Source organism: Cucurbita pepo, chromosome 9 (genome assembly GCF_057944985.1).
Source record: "Cucurbita pepo subsp. pepo isolate OVF chromosome 9, ASM5794498v1, whole genome shotgun sequence".
NCBI classification, from domain to species: Eukaryota; Viridiplantae; Streptophyta; class Magnoliopsida; order Cucurbitales; family Cucurbitaceae; genus Cucurbita; species Cucurbita pepo.
In genome coordinates, this window is record NC_141806.1 from 14,116,376 (window position 1) to 14,140,333 (window position 23,958).

The following is a 23,958-nucleotide window of genomic DNA, read 5'->3' on the forward strand; positions in this document are numbered from 1 at the left end:
AATTACAATAAAAAAAATTAATTAATTAATCCTTTTATATTCATTGTGTCTCTGTATTATATATAATTTTCATCCTTACCTAATTTAAATTTTAATATTCATTTAATATTCAAACTAAGAACGAGTTGAGGTGGGTTCTAATCCTATTTTCGAGTTGATCGGGTTGACCAATCTAAAAAATTTCAAACTACAAATCAAGTCGAATTTTTTATTCTTCAGAAATTCAACACAAGTGTCGGAAAAAAAATCTAACCCAATCCTTTTTAGTTTGTGAGTTAGGTAGTTTGAATAGGTCGGGTTATCGGGTCATATGAACACTCGTATTTATTATATAAATACATATAAACTTAAAAAGAAAAATATTATTTAAAAAAAAAAAAAAAAAAAAAAAAAAAAAAACTCAAAAGCTTTTCAATTGTCGTATGTTACTTTACTTTCAATGGACAGATGAAAGACTGAAATTGACTGAACATAAAAGTCCGTAAAATCCCAAAACACTTTCTTCTGTCTCTAAGCCGTCCACGTCGTCGGACCTCCGAAAACGAAAGCTGCACAAAAACGACACCGTCCAAACCTTTTACAACGTCCACGTGGCAGCGTAGAATCATGACACGCAGTCGAAATTCAAACGACTAATCGAACGCACCTCCTAAGCGTTGAAATTCGAGCGTCCATGGGCGGTGGAAAATGTTGTAAAATAAAATGTAGTTTGAATTAATAAAAATATTAATTTATACCTTTTTGAAAAATGTCATTGCATTAATTTGGAGGTAATATATTCTTGAAATTTTAAAATTATTTTTAAACTAAAAAAAAAAAAAAATACTAATACCCTTAAATTTTTTAAAAAAACTTTAAAATATCATTCATTTTTAAAAATATTTTTTTTCACGGACATAATTGTTAGTATCATGTTTAAAAAATACCATAAATAAAAAAAAAAAAAACCATAAATTTCTTAAAATAATAATAATAAAAAAAACAATGGTTAGTGTCATGTTGGAAATGGCTCGTTGCATGGTGTCAGACGCATCCCCGACTACCCTTGAAAATTTGGAGGACTGAGTGCCTCCCACGTCTGGTCGTACTCATAACTGTATCAGGTCTCTAAGGTGAATAGCCTCTTGTCGATGGAACAACGTAGGCAAGGAAAGTCGGTAAAATGGATTTGTAACATCGGAAAAAGGATTGGCTCTAAGGGATGGGCACGGGTCTCAGACTTGAACCCTGTTAGATGTTAGTGGGCTGCTCGAGCTGCTTCTGCGATGAGAGGGGGTCACTGCGTGTCGGTCGGGGGACGTACTGGGAACGGTTCCTATATGAACAACCAACTCAAAAGTAGTACGGACAAGGGAAATATGACTGTTTAAGTAAAACAAACCATTGCGATGGTCCCACCAAATGCTAACAATAATTCACATCAAAAGTGTAAATGGGCCTGGCCCAGATATCCCATTTTTCCGAAGAAGGTTTTCTTTTGGGCCTCCAACGGTCAAAAGCAAGGAAAGAAGAAATTATATATAAATAGAGGGCCGCGGCATTCGAACCGAAGGCAAATTTCAATTGGAGGATTTTCCCTCCGTTCCAGTAATCATCTCCTCCGCCCCCTTTCCTTACCAGTTCCTCTTACTACTGCTACAAGCATTGATCCGCCATTGTTGGCTCAAGGTATTTCTCCCCTTTTTCTTCAATTTTTTACCCCTTTAATTCTTGATTTTACCATCAGTTATGCCCAGTAAGGTTTTTGGCTGTAGACCAACTGTCGTATGGAAGGGTTAAATTCTGTAGTAACTTTTTTTGTTTACGCTAATGTTCTTCACGACCATCTGCTGTAATTTCTGGAAGATTCTCCATTTCAGGCCACGTAACGGGTAATTGTGGAAAGAAATTACTCTATTAATTTACTCATTTCTTCATTACTATCGAACTGTTAGTTTAATTTCTGATAGATTCTCCCTTGTGCTGAAGACTTATTTGATTAAATGTCTGATGGTCCTGAAGTGATTTTAGTTATGTGTTAGGATTAGGATAAGTTGGGGTAAATTCATATTAATCTTGGTTAATTCCTCGATTAATCCTTTATAATTTTAGTTTTCCTTTTAGGATTTTCGTTAATTCTCGAATCCGTGTCATGTATTCGATAGCTTTGATTGATTCTCGGAGAGAATTCTGATCTTTTATCGGTTTTGGCTATGCCAGTTTTCGATTCGATCGGTTGAAGAATGGGTGAAAAAACATGTGAAGATGGTAGCCATGATGTTTCAGCCATTGAAGCTAAACGTGTTCCATTTCCGCCACATAAGGAAGGAGTTTCTGGTAACGTTGTATGTATGACACCGGAGAAGGGAGACGAGTACTCGAAAGGAAAGTCGAAGGAAGGAGGGATCAAACATCAAGAAAAGTGAGTATATTTTTACTAGATGCAATGCCTATAGCATTCGACGTTTAGATCTTGTTTCGATTCCCGAGCTTTGGTAGGCCTACTTCGTTTTTCTTCCTAAACTTTCAAATGATTTGTTTTAGTTCTTAAAATTTTATATAAAAAACTATTATATTATGATCGATCATGTCAAACTTGAATGATTCTTAAACGATATAGAAGATTTAAAACCAACATTTTGATTGTATGCAGATATCAAAGCATTGTAGAGTTCTTTACTTGCTTGATTTCCTCACTAAGGCTGCTTGGAATGCGTAAGAAGCCATCTACATTTCACAATGTATCCGGTCAGGTGTCGGTTATGAGTAAAAGGTATATCGTAGCGTTCGCTGATGAATCTACTGAGCTTTTTTACTGCTATCTCGTCGCATTTAACCGATCAACGACGATCAATTTATTAATGTTGTGTCTGAACTAATAGTTTCATTGGGTAGGTGAAACAAAATAACTCGAAAACGTGTAAAAACTTTTACTAGATTACGATGCAAATCAAAATCGGATCGATCGAGGAAATGGACCGAATTGGTTCAATTTGATTAGTTTTGTTCGTTCTTGGTTGATCTAAGTTGATTCGTTTCGTTTCTTTTGCAGAAAGTTTTTACACAGACATCTAGCACAAATAGTGTATATCATTCCAGAAGTTGTGACTATTGATAAAGTGACGATTCATGACAAGAAAACGTCATGCATGAAGTCGGAAATGATAATCAGTCTTCGATTAGATACCGTAAAAGGTCACTCCGAGCATTCCGATTTTCTGGCGTTACACAAAGTTTTCGCTTCAAGGGTAGCAAAATTCTTTGTCATGCATCCAGAGGTACTTTCTACATTATAATAAATTGTTGTCTGTGTAGCAGCATTCAACACTATAATAAATTGTTCGAGTTTAGAGACGTTTTTCTAGCGACCTAGAGATTAGACGGTTTAGATATGTCTTCCATGGTCATGAAAATTTCATAGCTTAAACCTTTGCCTCTTCGCTTTGGGGTCGGAAAAACCTCTCGAGAAGCAGCACGGATGGACTATGAGTCATTCCTAGAATGGGCTGCATAGAAATGTCTATTTAACCCCCGGAGCCCTGACCCCGTTCGAGAAATGAGGGAGAGTGGAGAGAGATTTATCTCTATTAGCTAAACGAGGTGGGAATTATATTCTCTGACCCTACTCCCAACCTCGATCCCCACCAAATCCCTACCCCGCTCATTTTTTATATCTAAGGTATAAAAATAACTTATTATATATTTATATTATATTTTTTCTCCTTAAATATTAGATTGGAATATGGAAATTATCCATTAAAAAATTCTTCGATTTTTTTTTTTTTTTTTGAAAAATTCCTTGTGGGATCCCGATCCTCGTTAATTCTCTACGGAGAATCTCCGTTTTGATTCCCACATAAATAAACGGAGAATTTTGCGAAGATGGAAATCATTATTTTGTTACATTTGTGACCGTTTTACTAGTAAGCCTCTCGTAATTTAACTATTTTTCTCATTTGGTTTGGCAACCAGAAAAGTGAAGTTCCAGAGGCGGCGCTACCGGAGCCCTTCAACCGGAGAAACATTACGTTCTCTCTCGAGCAATCGACCGATAATTCTTCAGATAAATCTGAGCCAATATCCGTACAAACCGAGTTGTCCTTTGAAGACCTTTATCCACAGTCAACCTTCAAGAGACATTTCTCTAAGAAAGCTGTTCCTAAAACAGAGCTATCAGAGCCTATTACATCTTCTGTTGTTGGTTTGCCATCTGCTCCAGCTTGTGTGAAAGAGGAGGAAGATAATAACGATAATTTGCTCGAAGATCTTCCCGTGCAGTCAATCTCGTCTCGAGCCACTGCTAATTCTTCTGAGAGTCCTGTCGTCAAGCCTGCAACGTCTGCTTCTAGCAATATAATGACACAAACCCCGGTACAGTCGACACCGAAAAGATCGATGCTACCGAGTTCTGATGTGAAAATGAGGAAAACTGCAAGTGTAGGAAGTTTATGTAAACCTGCAAAAAGGTTTCTCAACTTTTCTGGCATGGAAGGTGATAATGGTCCATTGAGTTTCAGTGTAGATGATTTGCAATGCTATGATATCCCGGAAAAGAGAGATTTCCATCACGAGCGTTACCGAAAGGATTCTTCGAGTGGACGTGTAACTTGTGAAGAATCGTCTTGCTTGCCCGAACTTGTTCGTGTTATCTACAACGTTTTCAAGTCTGTAAATTGCGCTTCGATTACCAAGGACGAGCTGGTGCACAAGATTATAATGAATAGTCTTGATATTACAGAGCGAAGTATGTATGGTTTTCGTACGTGATTTTGGACGTGAATTTGGTTTGAACTTTTGCTCGACTTTTACATGTTTTCTTGTAGGAGAGGCGGAAGAGCGGATTGAGCAGCTCGAAAAGTCGGTCCCGAGTTGGATCTCCAAGACATTGACACCGAGTGGCGATGTTACTTTCAGGTGAATCATTCAAATAACTTTTGTGACCTATAGATATGATTCCTAAATGGTCTTCTTTGGTACAAGATTTGCTTGATTAGGATTTGTGCATATATAGGAAAAATGCTTCATATAGGTTTCTATTTTGCTGTACATGGGTACTAAGAGGGGTGTAAGTGGATCGGAACGGTTTTTTGAGTCGAAACCTACATTGAACCAACCCGAGGGCAGCCGAGTTTTTAGGAAATAAAAAACCGGTATCCAAACCTACATTGAACCAACCCGAGGGCAGCCGTGCTTTCGGAAAGTGAAAAACCAGTTTCCAAACCTACATTGAACCAACCCGAGGGCAGTCGTACTTTCGGAAAGTAAAAAACCAGTTTCCAATCCTACATTGAACCAGCCCGAGGGCAGCCGAGTTTTTGGGAAATAAAACCGGTTTCCAATCCTACATTGGACCAACCCGAGGTCAGCCGTGCTTTTGGGAAGTAAAAAACCGGTTTCCAAACCTACATTGAACCAACCCGAGGGCAGCCGTGCTTTCGGAAAGTAAAAAACCAGTTTCCAATCCTACATTGAACCAACCCGAGGGCAGCCGAGTTTTTGGGAAATAAAACCGGTTTCCAAACCTACATTGGACCAACCCGAGGTCAGCCGTGCTTTTGGGAAGTAAAAAACCGGTTTCCAAACCTACATTGAACCAACCCGAGGGCAGCCGTGCTTTCGGAAAGTAAAAAACCAGTTTCCAATCCTACATTGAACCAACCCGAGGGCAGCCGAGTTTTTGGGAAATAAAACCGGTTTCCAAACCTACATTGGACCAACCTGAGGGCAGCCGAGTTTTCAGGAAATAAAAAACCGGTATCCAAACCTATTGAACCAACCCGAGGGCAGCTGTGCTTTCGGAAAGTAAAAAACCAGTTTCCAAACCTATATTGAACCAACCCGAGGGCAGCCGAATCGACAAAAGATGTATAGTTTTACTCGAACCGAACCCCACGAACTATTTTTTTCGATTTCCTAATCGAACCAGCCATGAATGCATTTGTATAGCTTCTAACAACGGTATCACTCTCTGCAGCATTAGCGCCAAAGAAGACTTAGAATCAGTGGTGGCAAAGACTACTCCAGTTTGAGAAGCTCCCAACAAAAGGGTCACCACATTGTGTTGTTATGTTTTGTCTGTGATGCTATTTTCAGCCATTGTTCTTTAGAAGTTATTAAAGGTACCTATGTTCTACACATCTTACCTTAGAAAATACATTCAAATCAAAACAGCCCCATAATGGAAGAGTTATTTTTAATTCCGTTTTTGGGACCGTTGAAGGGGTGTTCGAATGACCTGATGATCCAAACTTCTCGAACTACTTAACCCAAGTTAGACGACCCAACCCAACACATGTGAGACAACTCTTATGTGGCTTGGGTTGTGAACGGTGAGGTTTTACATCGATTGAAGAGAGAAACTAAACATTCTTCAAGATGTGGAAACCTCTCCCTTGTAGACTTGTTTTAAAATTGTGAGGTGATGGTGATATGTAACGAGCTAAAGTGGAAAATACTGCTAGGAGTAAGTTTGGGCTATTATAAATGATGTCAGAACCGAGACTGGACGGTATGCCAGCAAGATGTTGGCCCCAAGGAGGGTGGATTGTGATGTCCTACATCAGTTGAGGAGGGAAACGAAGCATTCCTGGGTGTGTAACCCTCTCCTTAATAGATGCGTTTTAAAACTGTGATCTTGTAAACCCTCTCCTTAATCTATTAGCGGTGGGATTAGGCTGGTCATGTTACGACCACACGAGAGGGCAAAAAGTTTGACTAACTATTTAAAACTTATATCTACCCAAGAATCTGACGTGTCGGTCTTAGAACATGATAGGCTCAAGAATATTTTGAGTATTAATTTTGATATATTTATATTTTTTAATATAAGTTTTGGTCAAAAACGGGCTTATTCAATGTGGATAATTTCCATAAATTCGGTGATATAAAATTGCTAACCCATTAACACCGGCATGTAGGCAAATATTATTACTAAAAATATAAAAATAGTCGAGCTAATCCAATCTTTATATCTTCTCTCATATAAAAAAAAAAAAGTTGAATTATACCTTTGGTCATTAGAAAAATGACTAATGACTAAATTATGCGAGTAAAATACATGACCTGAGAGAATAACTACCCGGTTTGATTAGTCTTTTGCCCCTATACTTAAGTTAAACGATTCACATGTCAATATCATGTTCGCCCCGTTCAAGCATAACTAGATGGTTGTCTTTTGTTGTCCCTATGCCCAAGTCAAACAAACGATTTACATGTCAATATCGTTGTGTGGGTCTCCACCTGAATTTCTTCTGGCTTCGCCCCGCTCAAGCATAACTAGATGGTTTGATTACTCTTTTGTCGCTATACCCAAGTCAAACAAACGATTTACATGTCAATATCGTTGTGGGTCTCCACCTAACTTTTTTCTGGCTTCGCCCCGCTCAAGCAACCCAAGTGAAACAAACGATTTACATGTCAATATCGTTGTGGGTCTCCACCTGAATTTTTTCTGGTTGAGCGGCTCAAGCATAACTAGATGGTTTGATTAGTCTTCTGCCCCTATACCTAAGTCAGACAGGACGATTTACATGTCAATACCTGAGTTTCTTCTGGCTTCGCCCCACTCAAGCATAACTAAATGGTTTGCCCCTATACCTAAGTCAGACAAACGATTTACATGTCACTGCCGTTGCGGATCTACACTTGAGTTTCTTCTGGCTTCGCTCCGCTCAAGCATAGTTGACCATCTTTCGGGTCCGTACAAGCATACTCATACTGAACACATCTCATAAGATCAAGGTCGGTGGATGGGTGCGGGAGAACTAAAAAAGCTAAAATTTCATCTCTATGATTTCATAAAATCTCATATAGTTCATGTGATTTGATAAAATGTTCAAAAGGGATAATTCATGAGAATTTTAGTAAGCATATAGACTAATTCAAACACTTAAAATTTTATCGTTCTGAAACGACCAAATTTGTAATTTAACAAATAGATATATATATATATATATATTTAACATGATTCAATCCAACTAGCACTCATCTGAATCTTACAAAATACAGAACAATCCCTTAGAGACACTAAAGATGTGGTTTGTGAAATCCCTAAGAATTTTCTAACTTTCAAAAAACCACACCAGAATGTGATGCAACCATCTTCTTCAACATCTGTGAGCCATGGAAATGGCCTTCCGGAGAGTTTTAAATGCCTTCTCATATCTCAAGAATCCCATAAACCAGAAATCAAAGTTGTCATCCGTCACCACTTCTATATACTTCATATCTGGCTCACTAACATTCTCGCTTTGGTTGGCCTTTATGACCTTCTTTAATGGTATCATAACCTGCACAAAATCAAATCACACCCCACTTATACGAACACGTTTGAGAGTGTTTTCCGAATGATCAAAGTCAATTTAGTCATCGTTGTTAACGAACATGTCCTAATTGCTAGAGAAATTCTTGAACTTTGTAATTGTTAAAAATGTTCTCGCCTCCCCTATTCAGGCTGGAGTTTGAGAGTGTTTTTGGAATGGTCAAAATGTTCTCGCTCCCCTATTCGGGCTGTGGAGCTAGAGAAATTCTTTGAACTTTTTAATGGCTAAAGATGTTCTAGAGAAGTTCTTGAATTCTCGCTCCCCTATTCGGGCTGGAGCTAGAGAAATTCTTGAACTTTTTAATGGCTAAAGATGTTCTAGAGAAGTTCTTGAACTCTCGCTCCCCTATTCGGGCTGGAGCTAGATGTTCTAGAGAAATTCTTGAACTTTTTAATGGCTAAAGATGTTCTAGAGAAGCTCTTAAAGATGTTCTCGAGAAGCTCTTAAACTTTTTAATGGCTAAAGATGTTCTCGAGAAGCTCTTAAACTTTTTAATGGCTAAAGATGTTCTCGAGAAGCTCTTAAACTTTTTAATGGCTAAAGATGTTCTCGAGAAGCTCTTAAACTTTTTAATGGCTAAAGATGTTCTCGAGAAGCTCTTAAACTTTTTAATGGCTAAAGATGTTCTAGAGAAGCTCTTGAACTTTTTAATGGCTAAAGATGTTCTAGAGAAGCTCTTAAAGATGTTCTAGAGAAGCTCTTAAAGATGTTCTAGAGAAGCTCTTAAAGATGTTCTAGAGAAGCTCTTAAAGATGTTCTAGAGAAGCTCTTAAAGATGTTCTCGAGAAGCTCTTGAACTTTTTAATGGCTAAAGATGTTCTAGAGAAGCTCTTGAACTTTTTAATGGCTAAAGATGTTCTAGAGAAGCTCTTAAACTTTTTAATGGCTAAAGATGGTCTCGAGAAATTCTTAAACTTTTTAATGGCTAAAGATGTTCTAGAGAAATTCTTAAACTTTTTAATGGCTAAAGATGTTCTAGAGAAATTCTTAAACTTTTTAATGGCTAAAGATGTTCTCGCCTCCCCTATTCGGGCTAGAGTTCCACTTTCCAAGCAAAGTCAGAATTCAAAGCAGGGGTCTAATACGCCGCTTTGATTGTTTTCGAACGAAAAATTTTGCATCTTATGGAAATTTTGCATCACATGGTGCTTAAAGTTTCAAAGATGCCTTCATCAAAATTCTGGATATGTATTAAGCAGAAAGATTCCAGAGACTTTTAGCTTGTTCAATCACTTTGTTCCAACAAAAAGTAGGGGATTTCTTTAATATTCTGTATCTATCTATGAATCTTCCATTCCAATCCTAAAATCTTTAAAACTTTCCATTTTCTGAAATCAACAGCCAAAAAGTTCATTAAGTTTCTATCAAAGATGCTTTAAATTCCATTTTCTGAACGCAAAACTTTCTTATGAACATGGTTAAATCAAATCAAATCAAATCAAATCAAACATGATTTATTTGCAATCTCCTATGATCCACAGCTGAAGGCTTAAATCTAAAGGTTACCTTGTACTGAGTTTTGATCAGTTCTCCAGTTGGTGAAGGGAAAGTGATACTTTGCTCACTGCAGAAAGCAACCCTGTGTGTGGACATGAAAAGAAGCCCTGCAATGGGTCCTGCGCTTGTTGATAAGTAACATTGAGAGGCCTTCAAAAGCTCTTCTCCTTCTACAATCCCAAAAGCATGTTTGAATATGTTCTTTCTACCACCTTGTCGTATAATTTTTGCCCCTAATCTCAATTTTCCTCTGGCAGTAACCGAGAATTTAGGCCCCAATTTAACTACAGATTCACAAAAAAACACAAGTTTACGCTGATTCAATCATAATATATGCGAAAAATTTCAGGTGGCATTTCTACAAACAGGTGGTGTGCAATAAATTTGGAAAGCAAAAACTCCCGATCCTTACCATGCTCGTAAACTCGAAATACAAATCCGCCTCGTTTCCTGATTAATTGCTTCTTGTGCCCCAATTTTGAATGATCTTTACCTGCAAAAATGAAATCGCCATCGATTTAGATGAACAGAGCAGCGCCAAGATCGAGAGGGGATTGATTATTACCGTAAGAAGAGGGAGAGCCATCGGAATAAAGAGGTAAGCGCCTTTCAGGCGTTTTCTCGAAAGAGTTCATTAGAGGGCTTCGAACACCAAGACTTCGAAATCGTGGTCCGCGGCCACTGGCCGGACTCGCCTTCCGACCGAGAAACGACCAACGGTACAACGAGATCAAAGAATCGACCTGTAATTTATGAAATCAATTCCTCCTTGAAATTCTAACTTCCCTCGAAAGAAACGGGAGAATTTGTACGTCGAAAATTCTATTTTCTGGAAAGAGAAAAATTCGAATCACGACATTGAACAAGTGGAATTAAAATAGCGCGGAATCATCGAACAAGCTTCCAGGCAATTTCGTCAGCTTTGTACAACAACTTCTCCTGTTTTGTGATGAAAAACAAAAATCATGTTCAAAATTGATTTCGTGTGAAAAAATCAACGGAAGAACATGAAGCAGCAAGACGACAAGGAAGCAAGGACGAGTCGATAATAACCCGGGAAACTATTTAATTACTACAAAGCTTCATTATTTAATAAAATACAAAACTTTATAATTTATCTAAATTAAGCCAAAAATACAACTCATAAATAAATATTTTAATATAAATACAACTCACAAATTTAGTGAGAAAATTTAATCTTTTATCTTAATAAATAATTTCTATAATTTTAATTTTAGTAAATTATAAAAATTAATTCTAAATTTTAAAATTATAGGGACTAAATTTTAATTTTTTTTAATATCATATAAACAAGAGTAAGAAAAATAAGGAGATATTTTTTTTTTTTTGAAGAAAAAAATTATTATTTATGTTAAGAATGAGAAATAAAAATAGAATTGAAATAGAATTTTTTAAATATTGATAATGAATAAAATATACTATAAATCAAATGATAAAGAAAGAATATTAAGATATAATATCTTAGATATATTTCATAAATAATATATTCTCCAAAAATTATATCTTAATACTTCCCCTCACCCCTCATGTTAGAGAGTGTATGTTAATCACATCCAACTTGTCTTTGCAAGTGTAGGTCAATAACACTCAAGTTGTCTTTGCAAGTGTAGTCAATAACACCTAAGTTGTCTTTACGAGTGTAGGTCGATAACACTCAAGTTGTCTTTGAGAAGAGAGTGTAGGTCAATAACACTTATGTCTTCCTAGTAGTGAAAATAGAGAGGGTAGATCAATAACACTCAACTTGTGTTTAGGAGTGTATATGTCACCTTGAATACGAACATCCTGAGAGGTTGTGAAAGAAAATACAAACATCTTGAATATGCCACCTTTGAGCTTGATGAGAAATTTGAAGATACTTATCACGATGGATGATCAACGGCTATAAAAACTTCACTAGTTAGGGTTTGGCTTTGGTTCTGGTACCAAACCCTAACTCAAGAGAAAATTTTGATATTTAAGAATATCAAGATCGATACTCTGATACCATGTTAAAAATGAGGAATAGAAATAGAATTGGAATCGATAGTGTGTTCTCATTGATGTTCAAAACGTTTAAGTAAGATACAAGGTAGCAACTAATACCTATCAATAAAAAAAAATATAAACTAATTAAATATTCAGAATAAAATAAAATATACTCTAAATTAAACCATAGAAGTAAATAATATATTTTTTAAATATTATATCTCAACCATCTAATTTTAGAAATTATTAATTAAAAAAAAAAAAAATCGAAGAGGGGTGTCTTTAGGCTGAATTTAAAAATAAAAGAAGAAAATATTTGAGAAATTGCCCGGGAAAAGTCTTCACAAGTACACGTGGCGGACTTTTATTGGCTGATTGTTTAGGGTTCTCGTCTTCAACGGATTTCAATTTTCCACAAGTCCGTCCTTTTTTAAGTCGACCAGCGTCGACTTTCCCTCACAATCAATTATCAAGCGCTTCTTCTTCCCGCCTCTGGTACGTTCCTCTCTCTGTCATGGAAATTGTTGCGCTAAACATCTCGAATCATCACAATTTTTGTGGGGATTTCGTTCGTATTATTTCAGTTTTCCCACTCATATGTTTAAATTTGTACTCAATATCGATGATTTCGTCTTATTTTACATCTTCTCATTATTCTATCGATAATTTATTTGGCAGGAAGTTTTTTGAAGTTTGACTCATGGATCCTCAACCCGAACCAGTGAGCTACATATGTGGAGGTACGGTTGTTGTGTTTATTGATTCCATGCTTCAAAATCTACTGAATATTTAGGTTTTCAAGTTTGGTTCTCGTGTGCATCCTTTAATCAGTGTATAGTTACTTTGATTACATTAAAACATCGGGAATCTGGAAGTTTATTGATTTGAGTCTATATTTTCACAATCGAATATGCATATATATTGGAATCCAATAGTTTAAGTCTATATTTAAAATACTTGCACTAAATATTCACCTATGTTTGGATCTTGAGTACTGTCGAATTGGTGTAGATTGTGGAATGGAGAACACTCTGAAGCAGGGTGATGTTATACAGTGCCGAGAGTGTGGTTATCGTATTCTCTACAAGAAGCGCACCCGTCGCAGTAAGATATATTTGTTTTTTTTTTTCTTTTACTCATGAATGTGTCGTCTCTATGTACGATATTTCCGTTTAAGTTTTTAATTTCCACTGATGTTTGGAATTTTAAGTGTCGTCCATGAAGTTGTTTCTGACTTTCATATGCTTGTCCATAAATTTTCGATGAACTAAGAAACAGTGGCGGGATTTTTAATTAATAGTAGAGTAAAAAAAATTTGGTGGGGGCGAGAACTAGTGTAACGGCCCAAGCCCATAGCTAGTAGATATTGTTCTCTAGGTTTTCCCTTATGGGCTTTCACTCAAGTTTTTTAAAACGCATCAGCTATAGAGAGAGATTTCCACTTCCTTATAAAGAATGCTTTGTTAACTTCTCCAACCGATGTGGGATCTCACAATCCACTCCCCTTCGGTGACCATCGTTCTTGCTGACACTTGTTCCTCTCTCCAATTGACATGAGATCTCACAATCCACTTCTCTTCAGAGCCCCACGTCCTCACTGGCACTCGTTCCTCTCTACAATCGATGTGAGATCTCACAGCTAGCCTCTTAGTTTAGTCTTAGTTAAGTTGATGAAAATAAGGTTAAACACTGCGATCGATGCTTGATAAGCTTTGGACAGTTTTGTATTTTGTTGGTCTAATTCTAAAGTTGATTGCATTGCGTTTGAGATCCCACTTGTTTGAGCGTTCCATGTCCACTGCACCACTTCTCATAAGCTGATCAGCTACCTTTTCACTTCTTGTGTATTTATTTTGCATTCCCTTGATCACACTATCAACATCCATTCTCAATGCTGTCTTCTTCGTGATCTTTAACCTTCATTTCCCTGCTTCATAGTTCATTTGAAAATTCCAAAAATGGATCATCTCAAAATTCATGTTAACATCAGTTTGTTTTGACGTTTACGTAGGTTGTAGTGATTTAGTATAATGTCCTAACGTGTTGTGTTTGAGCGAAATCTGTTCTCGATCTTTGGTAGTAATTGACTGAAAAAGTGCTTCTTTGGGGTATCCCTCTTATGACTTGGGATGCTCTAGCATACGCGTTTTAAGCTTTGAGGGGAAGCCCAAAAGGGAAAAGTCCAAAGAGGACAATATCTGCCAGCAGTGGATTTAGGTCGTTACAAATAGTATTAGAGCCCAACATCGGACGATGTGCTAGCTTTCTTGCTGTTCCCCGAAGGAGGGGTAGACACGAGGCGGTGTGCCAGTAAGGACGCTGGCCCCAAAGGGGGTGGATTTGGTGGGGGTCCCACATCGATTGGAGAAACGAACGAGTGCTAGCGAGGGCTGGGCCCCGAAGGGGATGGATTGTGATGTCCCACATTGGTTGTAGAGGAGAACAAAAAACACCCTTTATAAGAGCGTGGAATCCTTCCCCTAGCATGTGCGTTTTAAAGTCTTGAGGGGAAGCCCGAAAGGTAAAAACCAAAGAATAAGAGTGTGGAAACCTTCCCCTAACATATGTGTTTTAAAGCCTCGAGGGGAAGCCCGAAAGGAAAAGCCCAAAGAATAAGAGTGGAAACCTTCCCCTAGCATATGCGTTTTAAGCCTTGAGGGGAAGCCCGAAAGAAAAAGCCCAAAGAATAAGAGTGTGGATACCTTCCCCTAGCATATGCGTTTTTAAGCCTTGAGAGGAAGCCCGAAAGAAAAATAAAAAAGCCCAAAGAGGACAATATCTCAAGGAAGCCGAAAAGAAAAAGGAAAAAGTCCAAATAGGACAATATCTGTTCGCATAGATTTGGGGTTACAAAAAAAAAATATGGTCATTTTTATTTACTACATTTAAAGAAAGCATGCATCTTTTACTACTCTCTGTTTCCTTGGTATTTGAAGCTAATCGGAATTGTTCTGTTTTTGCAGTTGTTCAGTATGAGGCCCGCTGAAATGCTTATTTGGCGATGGTTTTTTAGTATCATTGAATATTTTGTAACTCTCTCGTAAGGACTTCTTAAGGATTCTTCTCTGCAATGCAAACATGAACATGATTATAGCGCTAGCAATATAATAATATAGTAGAGTATTCTTCCCTTCCAATACCGCATTATCCTCGTGAAATAAGTTAGACATCCAACAGATAATAGCCATTTGATTCATGTTCTTCTAAATACCAGAAAATTATTCTTTGTTGGAAACCATGACTCATCTGATAGGAAAAAATACAAGTCGCCTACAAGAAGCACTGATCCTTGTGGGACTCCCTCCCAACAATCCTCAACATTTTCTCCCTCTTATTGCTAGGGTACGGGCAATTTGGAGCATGTGTTTTGATGTTGGTGGGGATTTTGTTTTGGATCTCGACCCTTATAAAAAATTTCTTCCCTAAAAGTTAGTCGAAAATTTCTTCCCTAAATATATTAGTAGAATAGGGCCATGTGAGAAAAGAGAATAAAAAAGAAAAAGAGTGGAGAGAAAATAAATAAGGTTATCTCATATTCCAAATAACAATAATATGGTATTATAAACTCATTATTTTTTCATTTAAATATTTGAGTTATTTATAGATTTCTTCGAGTTTTTTAAAACATACATCATAAATTAAATTTAAAGCCATTTTCTCTTAATTTTGCATCCCACTAAAATAATAATAATAGTAATAATTGCTATATAATTTTTTTTTAAAATTAATAAAAATAATTCTAAAATTTTAAAATCTTCAATAATATTTTTAAATTAAAAAAAATTAAAAAATCCATTTAACAATATTTTGTTTTAAATATATCATAAATTTCTAAATATTATATTAGTTCCATCTTTAACGACCTCACCCTTATAAAATAAAATTAAAAAAATTATAATTGTTAATATACTGATTTACACTTCATAAATAAATTATTGGTATTATTAAAGCTCGTTGGTTTAGTTTCCGTACCATTATTATTAAATACTTAAAAAAAAGTTTAAGAGCATTAATAAAATTTTTGAAAAGTAAAAAATAATTTTTAACTAATATTTATTTTTTTTAAGCTCTAACCATTTTTTCGATTTTTTTTTAAATACAAAATATTATTAAAACTTTGTTTAATCTAAACAAATTGGAATATATTTATTCAAAAATATTTTTTAACTAATATTTATTTTTTAAACTCTAACCATTTTTCGATTTTTTTTTTTAAATACAAAATATTATTAAAAATTTGTTTAATCTAAACAAATTGGAATATATTTATTATTTATTTGATTTTATATATAGATTTATTTTGGGTTCCATTAACTCAATCGAGTGGACTCGAAAGCGTACTGATTGAAGGTAAACTAAGTAAAGCAGTGGCGGATGGAAAAGTAGAAGATAAACCAGAACCCTGCTCTTCGATCACTGTACTTCCTTCGACTCTCTCGCAGATCAGAATGGGTCAGCCTTCGACTCTCTCGCCGATTAAAATGGGTCAGTTGCCTCCTCTGCTGTTCTTAGTCAATCGCTGCTGTTAGTCAATCGCTCACTCCTTTTGATTTGATTTGGTTTTTGCATGTGTCATTCTTAGCGTGGAATGGCCTGTCAATCCAATTTCAGCCAGCTATTTCCACCTATTATACGAAACTAACTTAAATCATTATATATTTGTATGTAAAAAGTTACTATAATTTATAAGCTATCTATCGGCTTTCTCTATTTTGAGTTGCGATTTAATTGAGAGATGGCGGTGGAGGAGAGGCATTTCCATTAGTGGTTACTAGTTGATTGTTGTAGATTTTCTATGTTCCCCTGTAATCTGAATTTCGCGGCTATATTTGGGCGCAGATTGTGTCTAAATTTGTATAGTTCTTAAATTGAGATTTTTTTTTGCCCCTCTGATATTTCCGGGTTTAGTCAAATTTAGTACTACGCTTCCTCAATGGTTGTAATTTCGTGGTTAATTTCAATGGAGTAATACCATGGATGCTTTCTTCTTCGATTCTTTGTCCGTTTTTCACAATTTTCCCTTCCTCCTCGCAATTAATTGGGAGCTTTGGCTGTCTTCGTGAACGAGCTTCTTTTGACTGGTAATATGAATTTTGGTTTAATGATTTTTAGGTACTACAGCTTTTTGTTGTCTTTTATCGGAGAAATCCGATTCATGAAATGTGGTATTGTTGTTTTTGTATCTGGATTTTCTCCCTTATTGCATCTTATGATTGTTCTTCGGGTTTTTGGCTATTAGCTTGTTCTAATAAATGACATTTCAAGGCTATTTTTGTGTTTGATCCTTGAAGAGATTTGAGATTTCTGATATTTCAACGCTTGCCTGCATATCTTTGATGATCATCATCGAGGATTCTAATTTTTTTGAAGCTAACTTTGGGGTGGTCGAAGCCTCCCCAAGATTAGTGAGCTCCCTATACCTGTTATAAAATATGGTCGTAATCAAAATATTGCACATTTCAATTGGTTTTAGATTTCTTGAACTATTATTTGATAAAGATTCTTGTTGTTTCTAGTTGCTTACTTTTCTGTTCTTCAAATGGCCAAATTAGAGTTTCTAAATTAGGGTTTCGATTTTAAGTCCGTACGTACATGGCTTTCGCTCTTTTTCTTCAAAATTTCAGTCGAAATACTCGAATATAAATATTCCTCAAATATCGACCATGACTCCATTTTTTAAGCATGTACCTACACCTTTATAGGATATACTTTTTCGAAATTTGGGTTGAAGTCATGGAATTTGAACATTCCATGCAACAATGTCGAAAAATATCGACCGTGACTCAATTTTTTCACGCATGTGCTTCAAATGGTCTTTTTTTATTTGAAATTTGAGTCGAAATACTCGAATATTAACATTCCACACAACAATGTCGAAAAATATCGACCGTGACTTTACTTTTTATGCGCGTGCTTTGTCCTTGCTTTAAGTCAATTTTTATTTTTCTTTCGTATGCGAATTATATGTTGATATTGCATTGTTTCTTTCGTATTTAGCTGGTTTTATATCTGGTTAGTAGTTCTTCGGATTATTCTTTCTTTTTCGTGTGTGTGATGTACATATGTGCTATAATGTCAAGATAAAAAGAGTAACATTTCATGTAAACAACCTAACCGGCTGCCCTTGGACATATAACTAAAGAAGTTTGATTTTTTGAACTGGTTTAATAACAGGTACAAAAAACGATGCAGTGTGCTCTTGAAAAAAGTAGTGAATTTCAGAAAGTTCCAGACAAAGGAAAGCAGTTATTAGAAGTAAAAATTCAGGAAGATAATTGTTCGAGAAGAATTAAGGTTCATAATTACGAAGATTTTATTTTCTTTGGTTTTGTTTTTGGTTTGCATAAAATTTTATGCTTGACTATTTTTTTTTTTTCAGGATTCTGAAGTTTCTTCTTTTGAATGGAGGAACTTTTTTGATTACAGGTAATTCTTTAGTAATACAATCGTTGACCTACGACATTGTTCTGTTTCTTTTTACCAATATTGAGAACTCGTTGATTATTATTTCTCGATTTGTGCGTGTCATCCTTGCATAGGGGGCATGCTAATCTGCTAATCTGCTAATCTTCCCCGTATTGCTCCAATTTAGCGGATGTCGTCAAAGGAACCTTGTTGATTATTATTCATTTACTTATTTGGTTTACTTTTTCAGATCTGCCGTCATTAGTATTCTTACACTGGAATCTGATGGGCTCTGGAGAATTGTTGCACTACCATTGCAAGGCCTAGATAGCTTGCATGTGAGCTGCCTGCCTCAAATGAATCAGTTTACAGCTGATAGAAAATTGGTGCACAACGGCCCTGCCTCTAATGGCACATACTCAGTCAATTCATTCAACTGTAGAAGCTTGTTGGAGTCGAATAAAAACTTATTGGTGGATAGTAAAGCATTTAAGTCGTCAAATAAAGCTTCCAGCAAATTCTCTTGGAGGAGTTCATGCTCCAGCTCTGCTTTGATATCAGGTGACTCTAGTGCAATCTCTGACATCCCCATTGGTGAAGCTAAAATTCAGAGATATGGGAAGAAAAATTCAAGAAAGAAAGCAAAAATGAGGGATATAGAATGTAAGAAGACATCTTCTGATTTTGTCTCTGCTGAAACAGAAGTCTCGTCCGAGGATTCTGCTCGTGGAAGTTCATTGTTAGAAGCTTGTGGAAATAATGGTTCAGATTGTAGAGATGGATCTGTTTTGTGTTTGACGGCACGAGAACCTTTCCCGTCAGATACTCGGGCCAGTAAAAATGATTTTAAACGGGATTCTGAGAGGATTATTCAGCCACTTGGAACCACAGATTCAATATCCTCTGAAATTGTTGAGGGGGATGCATCTGAGGTTCCACCTTCTGCAACAAAGAATTCTAGTGGGGATTATAATGGTTATGGATCTGAAAATCAGCCCCTTATCAAAGCACCTGGTTGTACCCGTTTCGATGGGGAAGTAGATCGAAAAGAAAGGCTATTTAATGGCTGTTGCAATGATTTTTGCTCTAAGGATTCTTTTGATAATAATTCCCCAGATTCTAACTGTGATAGTCATACCTTGAAATTAACTGAAAATGAGGGTTTTGGAATTGATCTGTTGGAAGGACAGAATTCCCCTTCTAGAGAGAATGATTATTCTCATCATAACTCCGTACGAGATGAAGTGGACGTTAATGCCGAAGCAGAGAAAGCTAATCATGGTATTCAGGGATGTACTGCTAGTGAAACGCGTTTGATTTTACCTGGAAAGAAAACTAAACAGAATAAAAAATTGTCTGGGAATTCTAGGACGAACAGATTTGGTGGTATGGGGAGTTCGCAACGGTGTACCGGGAAGGAAAACAGCCGTACTGTCTGGCAAAAGGTTCAAAAGAATAACAGTGGTGGATGTTGTGCACAGGTGGACCAGGTCAGTCCTCCTGTTAGCAAACAGTTAAAAGGCATATGTAATCCTGTTGGTGTGCAAACGCCGAAGGTCAAGGATAAAAAAACTGGGAATAGAAAACAACTGAAAGACAAATTTTCCAAGAGGTTGAAAAATAAGAATACTTCAGAACAAGATAAGATCTATCGTCCTAGTAAGAGTAGTAGTGGTAGTAATACTAATTCAATGGCTCACAATCGACCAAACGAAAGATTGGATATTCCAGCTATGGGATTTGACATAAGTAAATCAAGTAGCGGTTCAAGAGCTCCGTTTCAGAATGATTCTACTGATAAATGCACGACTTCTGAATCGTCTGAAAGTACGCAGGTCTGTCTGGATGGGTCAATGTCAGACAAACTTATCTCCGATGGTTTGAATAATCAAAGAGTAGAGAATGAGTCCAGCACATCGCTCGGGTCATGCAGCTCCTTAAATCAGTCAAATCTGTTAAAGGCTCAGTCTCCTGTTTACGTTCCTCATCTTTTCTTTCAAGCAACGAAAGGAACTTCACTTGCTGAACGCAGCAAGCACAGCAACCAATCTAGATCACCTCTTCAAAACTGGGTGCCAAGTGTGGCAGAGGGTTCCAGATTGACGACCGCGTTGGCCAGACCGGATTTTTCATCTCTGAAAGATGCAAATAAGCAACCTGCTGAGTTCGGTATTTCAGAAAAATCAATTCAAGAAAGTGTCGATTGCAACTTACTAGATCCTGTTTCTAATGTTATTGAGGCGATACAGCATTCTAGAGACGGAAATCATGATCCTCTAGAAAAGGAATGCGAGGCGCAGGAGTCGCACGGTCATGATACAAACGCATTACAGGATCGTAGGTGCGAGCTTGATGTGGATGAGCATTTTAATTGCAAATCCACATGTGGAGATGCAACAAGAATTGAACAGGTAGTGAATAGTGCATGTAAGGCACAATTGGCATTTGATGCTGTTCATCAAATTGCAGAGTTCGAAAGATTCCTTCATTTGTCCTCTCCTGTTATCAGCCAGAGACCCAACTTAAGAAGTTGTGAAATTTGCTCAAAAAATTCGCTAGGCGATGGGATACCGTGTAGCCACGAGACTGCCAACATTTCTTTGAGTTGCCTGTGGCAATGGTATGAAAAACATGGCAGCTATGGCTTAGAAGTAAAAGCCAATGGTCATGAAGGTTCAAATGGATTTGGTGCTGATAACTCTGAATTCCATGCATATTTTGTTCCATTTCTTTCGGCTGTTCAACTATTTAAGAGCCATAAAACTCATTCTGGAGCAACTACTTGTCCTGTGGGTTTAGATTCACGTGTAAGCGATATAAAAGCGAACGAGCTCCCAACTTCTCAACTTCCAATATTTTCAGTCCTTTTCCCCAAGCCTTGTACTGATGATGCCAACGTTCTCCAGGCCTGTAGTCAGCTTCATGGTTCAGAGGAACCTTTGGCTTCTGACAAGAGGAACTTTTCTGAACAATCTGTCGACTCAAATTTATCTGGAGAGTCGGAACTTATTTTCGAATATTTTGAGGAGGAACAACCTCAGCAGAGAAGGCCATTGTTTGATAAGTAATTACTCCTACGCCCTTTTTCGAAATTACTAATATGGTTTCGTTGTTTTCAACTCGGATCTTTGACTTATTGTTATTGTTACTATTGTTATATAAGAAACAATAGGAGACTACAAAATGGGAGAGATCATAACCAAGTATATAATCCTTTTTTTACGGTCACCGAGAAATGGCCCTTTGGTAGGGGGTTGGGACTTTAGATGGGGTCAGAGTTCAGGTTCTAGGTCTAAACCTTGGAGTGGAAAGTTTAATACAGTCGTCGTAGTTTCTTGGAGTTGGCATGGGACCGTGGAAAATCTATCTGTGGATTCGTGGGGCGGGCTCGTTTCCATGGATCCGTAGAAGAAGTAGAAGAATAAATGATCATCATTCTCATTACTACACACCAATTAGAGGAATTCAGCTCCAAGAAACTCCACTTTTCTACTCCATCCGGCAGCATTTATGCCTTACAAGACTAGCATCGGCAAAATCTTCACAATTTATGAAGTAAAACTTGTTCCATAGTCAATATGAACTCAGAGTGGCCGTTGGCTTCAATTTAAATATATTCATTATCATTAGATCTTCCTTCTTTATCCTTAATCAATAGCTTTATCATAGTATGCTGATTTTAATGAATGTTTGCATACTTAATATAAGGATCTGAAAATTGCTGCATTTGTGGTTGCTAGCTGATAACTATTTGAATTGATGTCTATTCTATTGAATCAGAATACGTCAGCTGGTCAAGGGAGATGGATGTCTTCGAGGAAAAATATATGGGGATCCAACCGTGCTCGAGTCCGTTACTTTGAATGATCTGCACGCCGGATCATGGTTAGTTATGACAAAAATTCACAAGCTTTTGCTATATTTTCGTAGTTTACTGGATCATATGTGACCGAATTCTTAATGCATTGTTTACATCGTAAGAAATAATATGAATGTCATTGAAGCAAGAAGAAGAGTGATGTAATTGTTTATGGTATTTCAGGTACTCAGTGGCATGGTATCCCATTTATAGGATACCGGATGGCAACCTTCGAGCTGCATTTTTGACTTACCACTCACTAGGACATTTCGTTTGTAGAACTTCCCAATCTAGCTCTTCAGAAACTGATTCTTGTATAGTATGTCCAGCTGTGGGTCTTCAAAGTCATAATGCACAGGTACAGTTTTGATACTCGCTACTTCATTTCAGCATGTTTTTGTTAGGAATCACGAACCTCCACAATAGTACGATATTGTCCATTTTGAGCATAAGCTTTCGTGGTTTTGCTTTTGGTTTCTCTACGAGGTCTCATATCAATGGAGATGTATTCCTTACTCATAAACCCATGATCAACCCCTTAATTAGTCGATGTGGGAGTCTTCTCCCAACAATCCTCAACAATCCTCCCCTCGAACAAAGTACACCATAGAGCCTCCCTTGAGGCCTATGGAGTCCTTGAATAGCCTCCCCTTAATAGAGGCTCGACTCCTTCTCTAGAGACCTCGAATAAAGTACACCCTTTGTTCGACCCCTTGAGTCACTTTTGACTACATCTTCAAGGCTCACAACTTATTTGTTCGACGTTTGAGGATTCTATTGACATGGCTAAGTTAAGGATATGAATCTGATACCATGTTAGAAATCACGAACTTCCACAATGATGTGATATTGTCCACTTTGAGCATAAGTTCTTATTCCTTACTTATAAACATGTGATCAACCCCTTAATTAGCTAATATAGGACTCCTCTCCCAACAATCTTTAACAACTTTTAACATTTGATCTTTAACAACTTTAACATCTGATGTGGTTGTGTGTATTGTTCAGCAAATTTTAAAGGAAACAAAAATAGAACATTTTTTGATGATAAAAATGTGGTAATTGATTAGAACTTTATTCTTGTCCATCTCATAGGCTAATTATGTATTGATGGAAATGGGTAGGCTCCATTCGACTATATGAATTGCTCGACTCATGTTCCTCGTTCAGCTACCATATACTTTTGTCTGATATCAATCTTTATTTTACATCAATAAATTGTGCTTTTGCTGCATTGCGTAAGGACTGATGTGCATCTTTCATAAACATTCTCTTTTTTACATGAGCAGAATGAATGCTGGTTCAAGCCAAGAAATAGTACGTCGACGTTTAATCCTCCCGGAGTCGTTGACGAACGCCTGAGGACGCTGGAAGAGACAGCATCCCTCATGGCGAGAGCCGTTGTTAAGAAAGGAAATCTCAACGCCAGAAACAGACATCCGGACTACGAGTTCTTCCTCTCACGACGATGCTAGTTCAGCAACCAGACGTCTCGTGCTTAGAACTTATCACAGGAATTTCTTTCCTTTTGTGAATACTCTTGAGAGTTCAGCTTAGGATGATAATAGGACCTAACCTCAAGTAGGATGTAAGCGCAGCTGATCTTAGTCTTTGTTTACAGTGCTTTGTTCATTTTCTGTGTTGTCACTCTTTTAACTCTTCAGGCAGTGTAACTTCCTTCTTCCATCTGTTTATATTGATTTGTACTCAATTTTCTTCTCATGTAAGAATGAAAAATCTCCTGGGTTTATGGAGATTGTTTGCATTTTCTTGTTATTATTCAGTTTTAGAATTGGTTCATTTGATACTATGCCACCGTATGGGTTTCAATGATGATAAGTAGTGCATAATTGGATAGTGGGTCGGGAAATTTCATCGGTGTGCATATAGATTTTCATGTAGGAGCAA

At 36.9% G+C, this 23,958-nt stretch overlaps 4 protein-coding genes and 1 pseudogene across 6 annotated transcripts; 3 read left to right on the forward strand and 2 right to left on the reverse strand.

Annotated features, from left to right (window-relative positions):
* The first annotated feature begins 1,535 nt into the window (after nt 1-1,535).
* On the forward strand, nt 1,536-6,179 carry LOC111801487 (CDT1-like protein a, chloroplastic). Its single transcript, XM_023685497.2, has 7 exons — nt 1,536-1,668; nt 2,200-2,401; nt 2,633-2,752; nt 3,032-3,257; nt 3,952-4,723; nt 4,803-4,893; nt 5,954-6,179. The coding sequence occupies exons 2-7, from the start codon at nt 2,223-2,225 to the stop codon at nt 6,006-6,008; spliced, it is 1,443 nt and encodes a 480-aa protein (XP_023541265.2). The 5' UTR covers nt 1,536-1,668; nt 2,200-2,222; the 3' UTR covers nt 6,009-6,179.
* A 1,671-nt stretch (nt 6,180-7,850) lies between these two features.
* On the reverse strand, nt 7,851-10,755 carry LOC111801374 (GEM-like protein 4). 2 transcript variants are annotated; one of them, XM_023685350.2, is made up of 4 exons: nt 10,363-10,755; nt 10,210-10,284; nt 9,807-10,081; nt 7,851-8,267 (listed from the first exon to the last, which is right to left on the reverse strand). In XM_023685350.2, exons 1-4 carry the CDS (start codon nt 10,430-10,432, stop codon nt 8,085-8,087), a joined length of 603 nt encoding a protein of 200 aa, XP_023541118.1. In that variant the 5' UTR covers nt 10,433-10,755; the 3' UTR covers nt 7,851-8,084. The 2 variants fall into 2 exon arrangements, with proteins under 2 accessions (XP_023541118.1, XP_023541117.1); XM_023685349.2 differs by having other exon boundaries at nt 10,210-10,290; nt 10,363-10,749.
* A 1,435-nt stretch (nt 10,756-12,190) lies between these two features.
* Nucleotides 12,191-14,923, forward strand: LOC111802139 (DNA-directed RNA polymerases II, IV and V subunit 12). Its single transcript, XM_023686406.2, has 4 exons — nt 12,191-12,281; nt 12,465-12,526; nt 12,798-12,890; nt 14,750-14,923. Exons 2-4 carry the CDS (start codon nt 12,487-12,489, stop codon nt 14,770-14,772), a joined length of 156 nt encoding a protein of 51 aa, XP_023542174.1. The 5' UTR covers nt 12,191-12,281; nt 12,465-12,486; the 3' UTR covers nt 14,773-14,923.
* Nucleotides 14,924-16,106: 1,183 nt separating this feature from the next.
* On the forward strand, nt 16,107-23,815 carry LOC111801730 (uncharacterized). 2 transcript variants are annotated; one of them, XM_023685851.2, is made up of 7 exons: nt 16,107-16,271; nt 17,961-18,080; nt 18,166-18,212; nt 18,442-21,255; nt 21,972-22,076; nt 22,234-22,408; nt 23,340-23,815. In XM_023685851.2, exons 2-7 carry the CDS (start codon nt 17,973-17,975, stop codon nt 23,523-23,525), a joined length of 3,435 nt encoding a protein of 1,144 aa, XP_023541619.2. In that variant the 5' UTR covers nt 16,107-16,271; nt 17,961-17,972; the 3' UTR covers nt 23,526-23,815. The 2 variants fall into 2 exon arrangements, with proteins under 2 accessions (XP_023541619.2, XP_023541620.2); XM_023685852.2 differs by lacking the exon at nt 16,107-16,271 and adding an exon at nt 16,342-16,867.
* On the reverse strand, nt 18,280-18,397 carry LOC111802775 (U6 spliceosomal RNA; annotated as a pseudogene).
* Nucleotides 23,816-23,958: the final 143 nt, after the last annotated feature.

What these genes read in the sequence shown, in the direction of transcription:
- LOC111802139 (XM_023686406.2), top strand. Translation starts at nt 12,487, where the DNA reads ATGGATCCTCAACCCGAACCAGTGAGCTACATATGTGGAG. An exon ending in AGTGAGCTACATATGTGGAG is followed by an intron (nt 12,527 to 12,797) that starts GTACGGTTGTTG and finishes GAATTGGTGTAG; the next exon opens with ATTGTGGAATGGAGAACACT. An exon ending in CAAGAAGCGCACCCGTCGCA is followed by an intron (nt 12,891 to 14,749) that starts GTAAGATATATT and finishes CTGTTTTTGCAG; the next exon opens with TTGTTCAGTATGAGGCCCGC.
- LOC111801730 (XM_023685851.2), top strand. Translation starts at nt 17,973, where the DNA reads ATGCAGTGTGCTCTTGAAAAAAGTAGTGAATTTCAGAAAGTTCCAGAC. An exon ending in AGGAACTTTTTTGATTACAG is followed by an intron (nt 18,213 to 18,441) that starts GTAATTCTTTAG and finishes TTACTTTTTCAG; the next exon opens with ATCTGCCGTCATTAGTATTC. An exon ending in GATCTGCACGCCGGATCATG is followed by an intron (nt 22,077 to 22,233) that starts GTTAGTTATGAC and finishes ATGGTATTTCAG; the next exon opens with GTACTCAGTGGCATGGTATC.
- LOC111801374 (XM_023685349.2), bottom strand. Translation starts at nt 10,432, where the DNA reads ATGAACTCTTTCGAGAAAACGCCTGAAAGGCGCTTACCTCTTTATTCC. An exon ending in ATTTCGAGTTTACGAGCATG is followed by an intron (nt 10,082 to 10,209) that starts GTAAGGATCGGG and finishes GTGAATCTGTAG; the next exon opens with TTAAATTGGGGCCTAAATTC. An exon ending in TGATCAAAACTCAGTACAAG is followed by an intron (nt 8,268 to 9,806) that starts GTAACCTTTAGA and finishes GATTTTGTGCAG; the next exon opens with GTTATGATACCATTAAAGAA.
- LOC111801487 (XM_023685497.2), top strand. Translation starts at nt 2,223, where the DNA reads ATGGGTGAAAAAACATGTGAAGATGGTAGCCATGATGTTTCAGCCATT. An exon ending in TCTTTGTCATGCATCCAGAG is followed by an intron (nt 3,258 to 3,951) that starts GTACTTTCTACA and finishes TTTGGCAACCAG; the next exon opens with AAAAGTGAAGTTCCAGAGGC. An exon ending in AGTGGCGATGTTACTTTCAG is followed by an intron (nt 4,894 to 5,953) that starts GTGAATCATTCA and finishes CACTCTCTGCAG; the next exon opens with CATTAGCGCCAAAGAAGACT.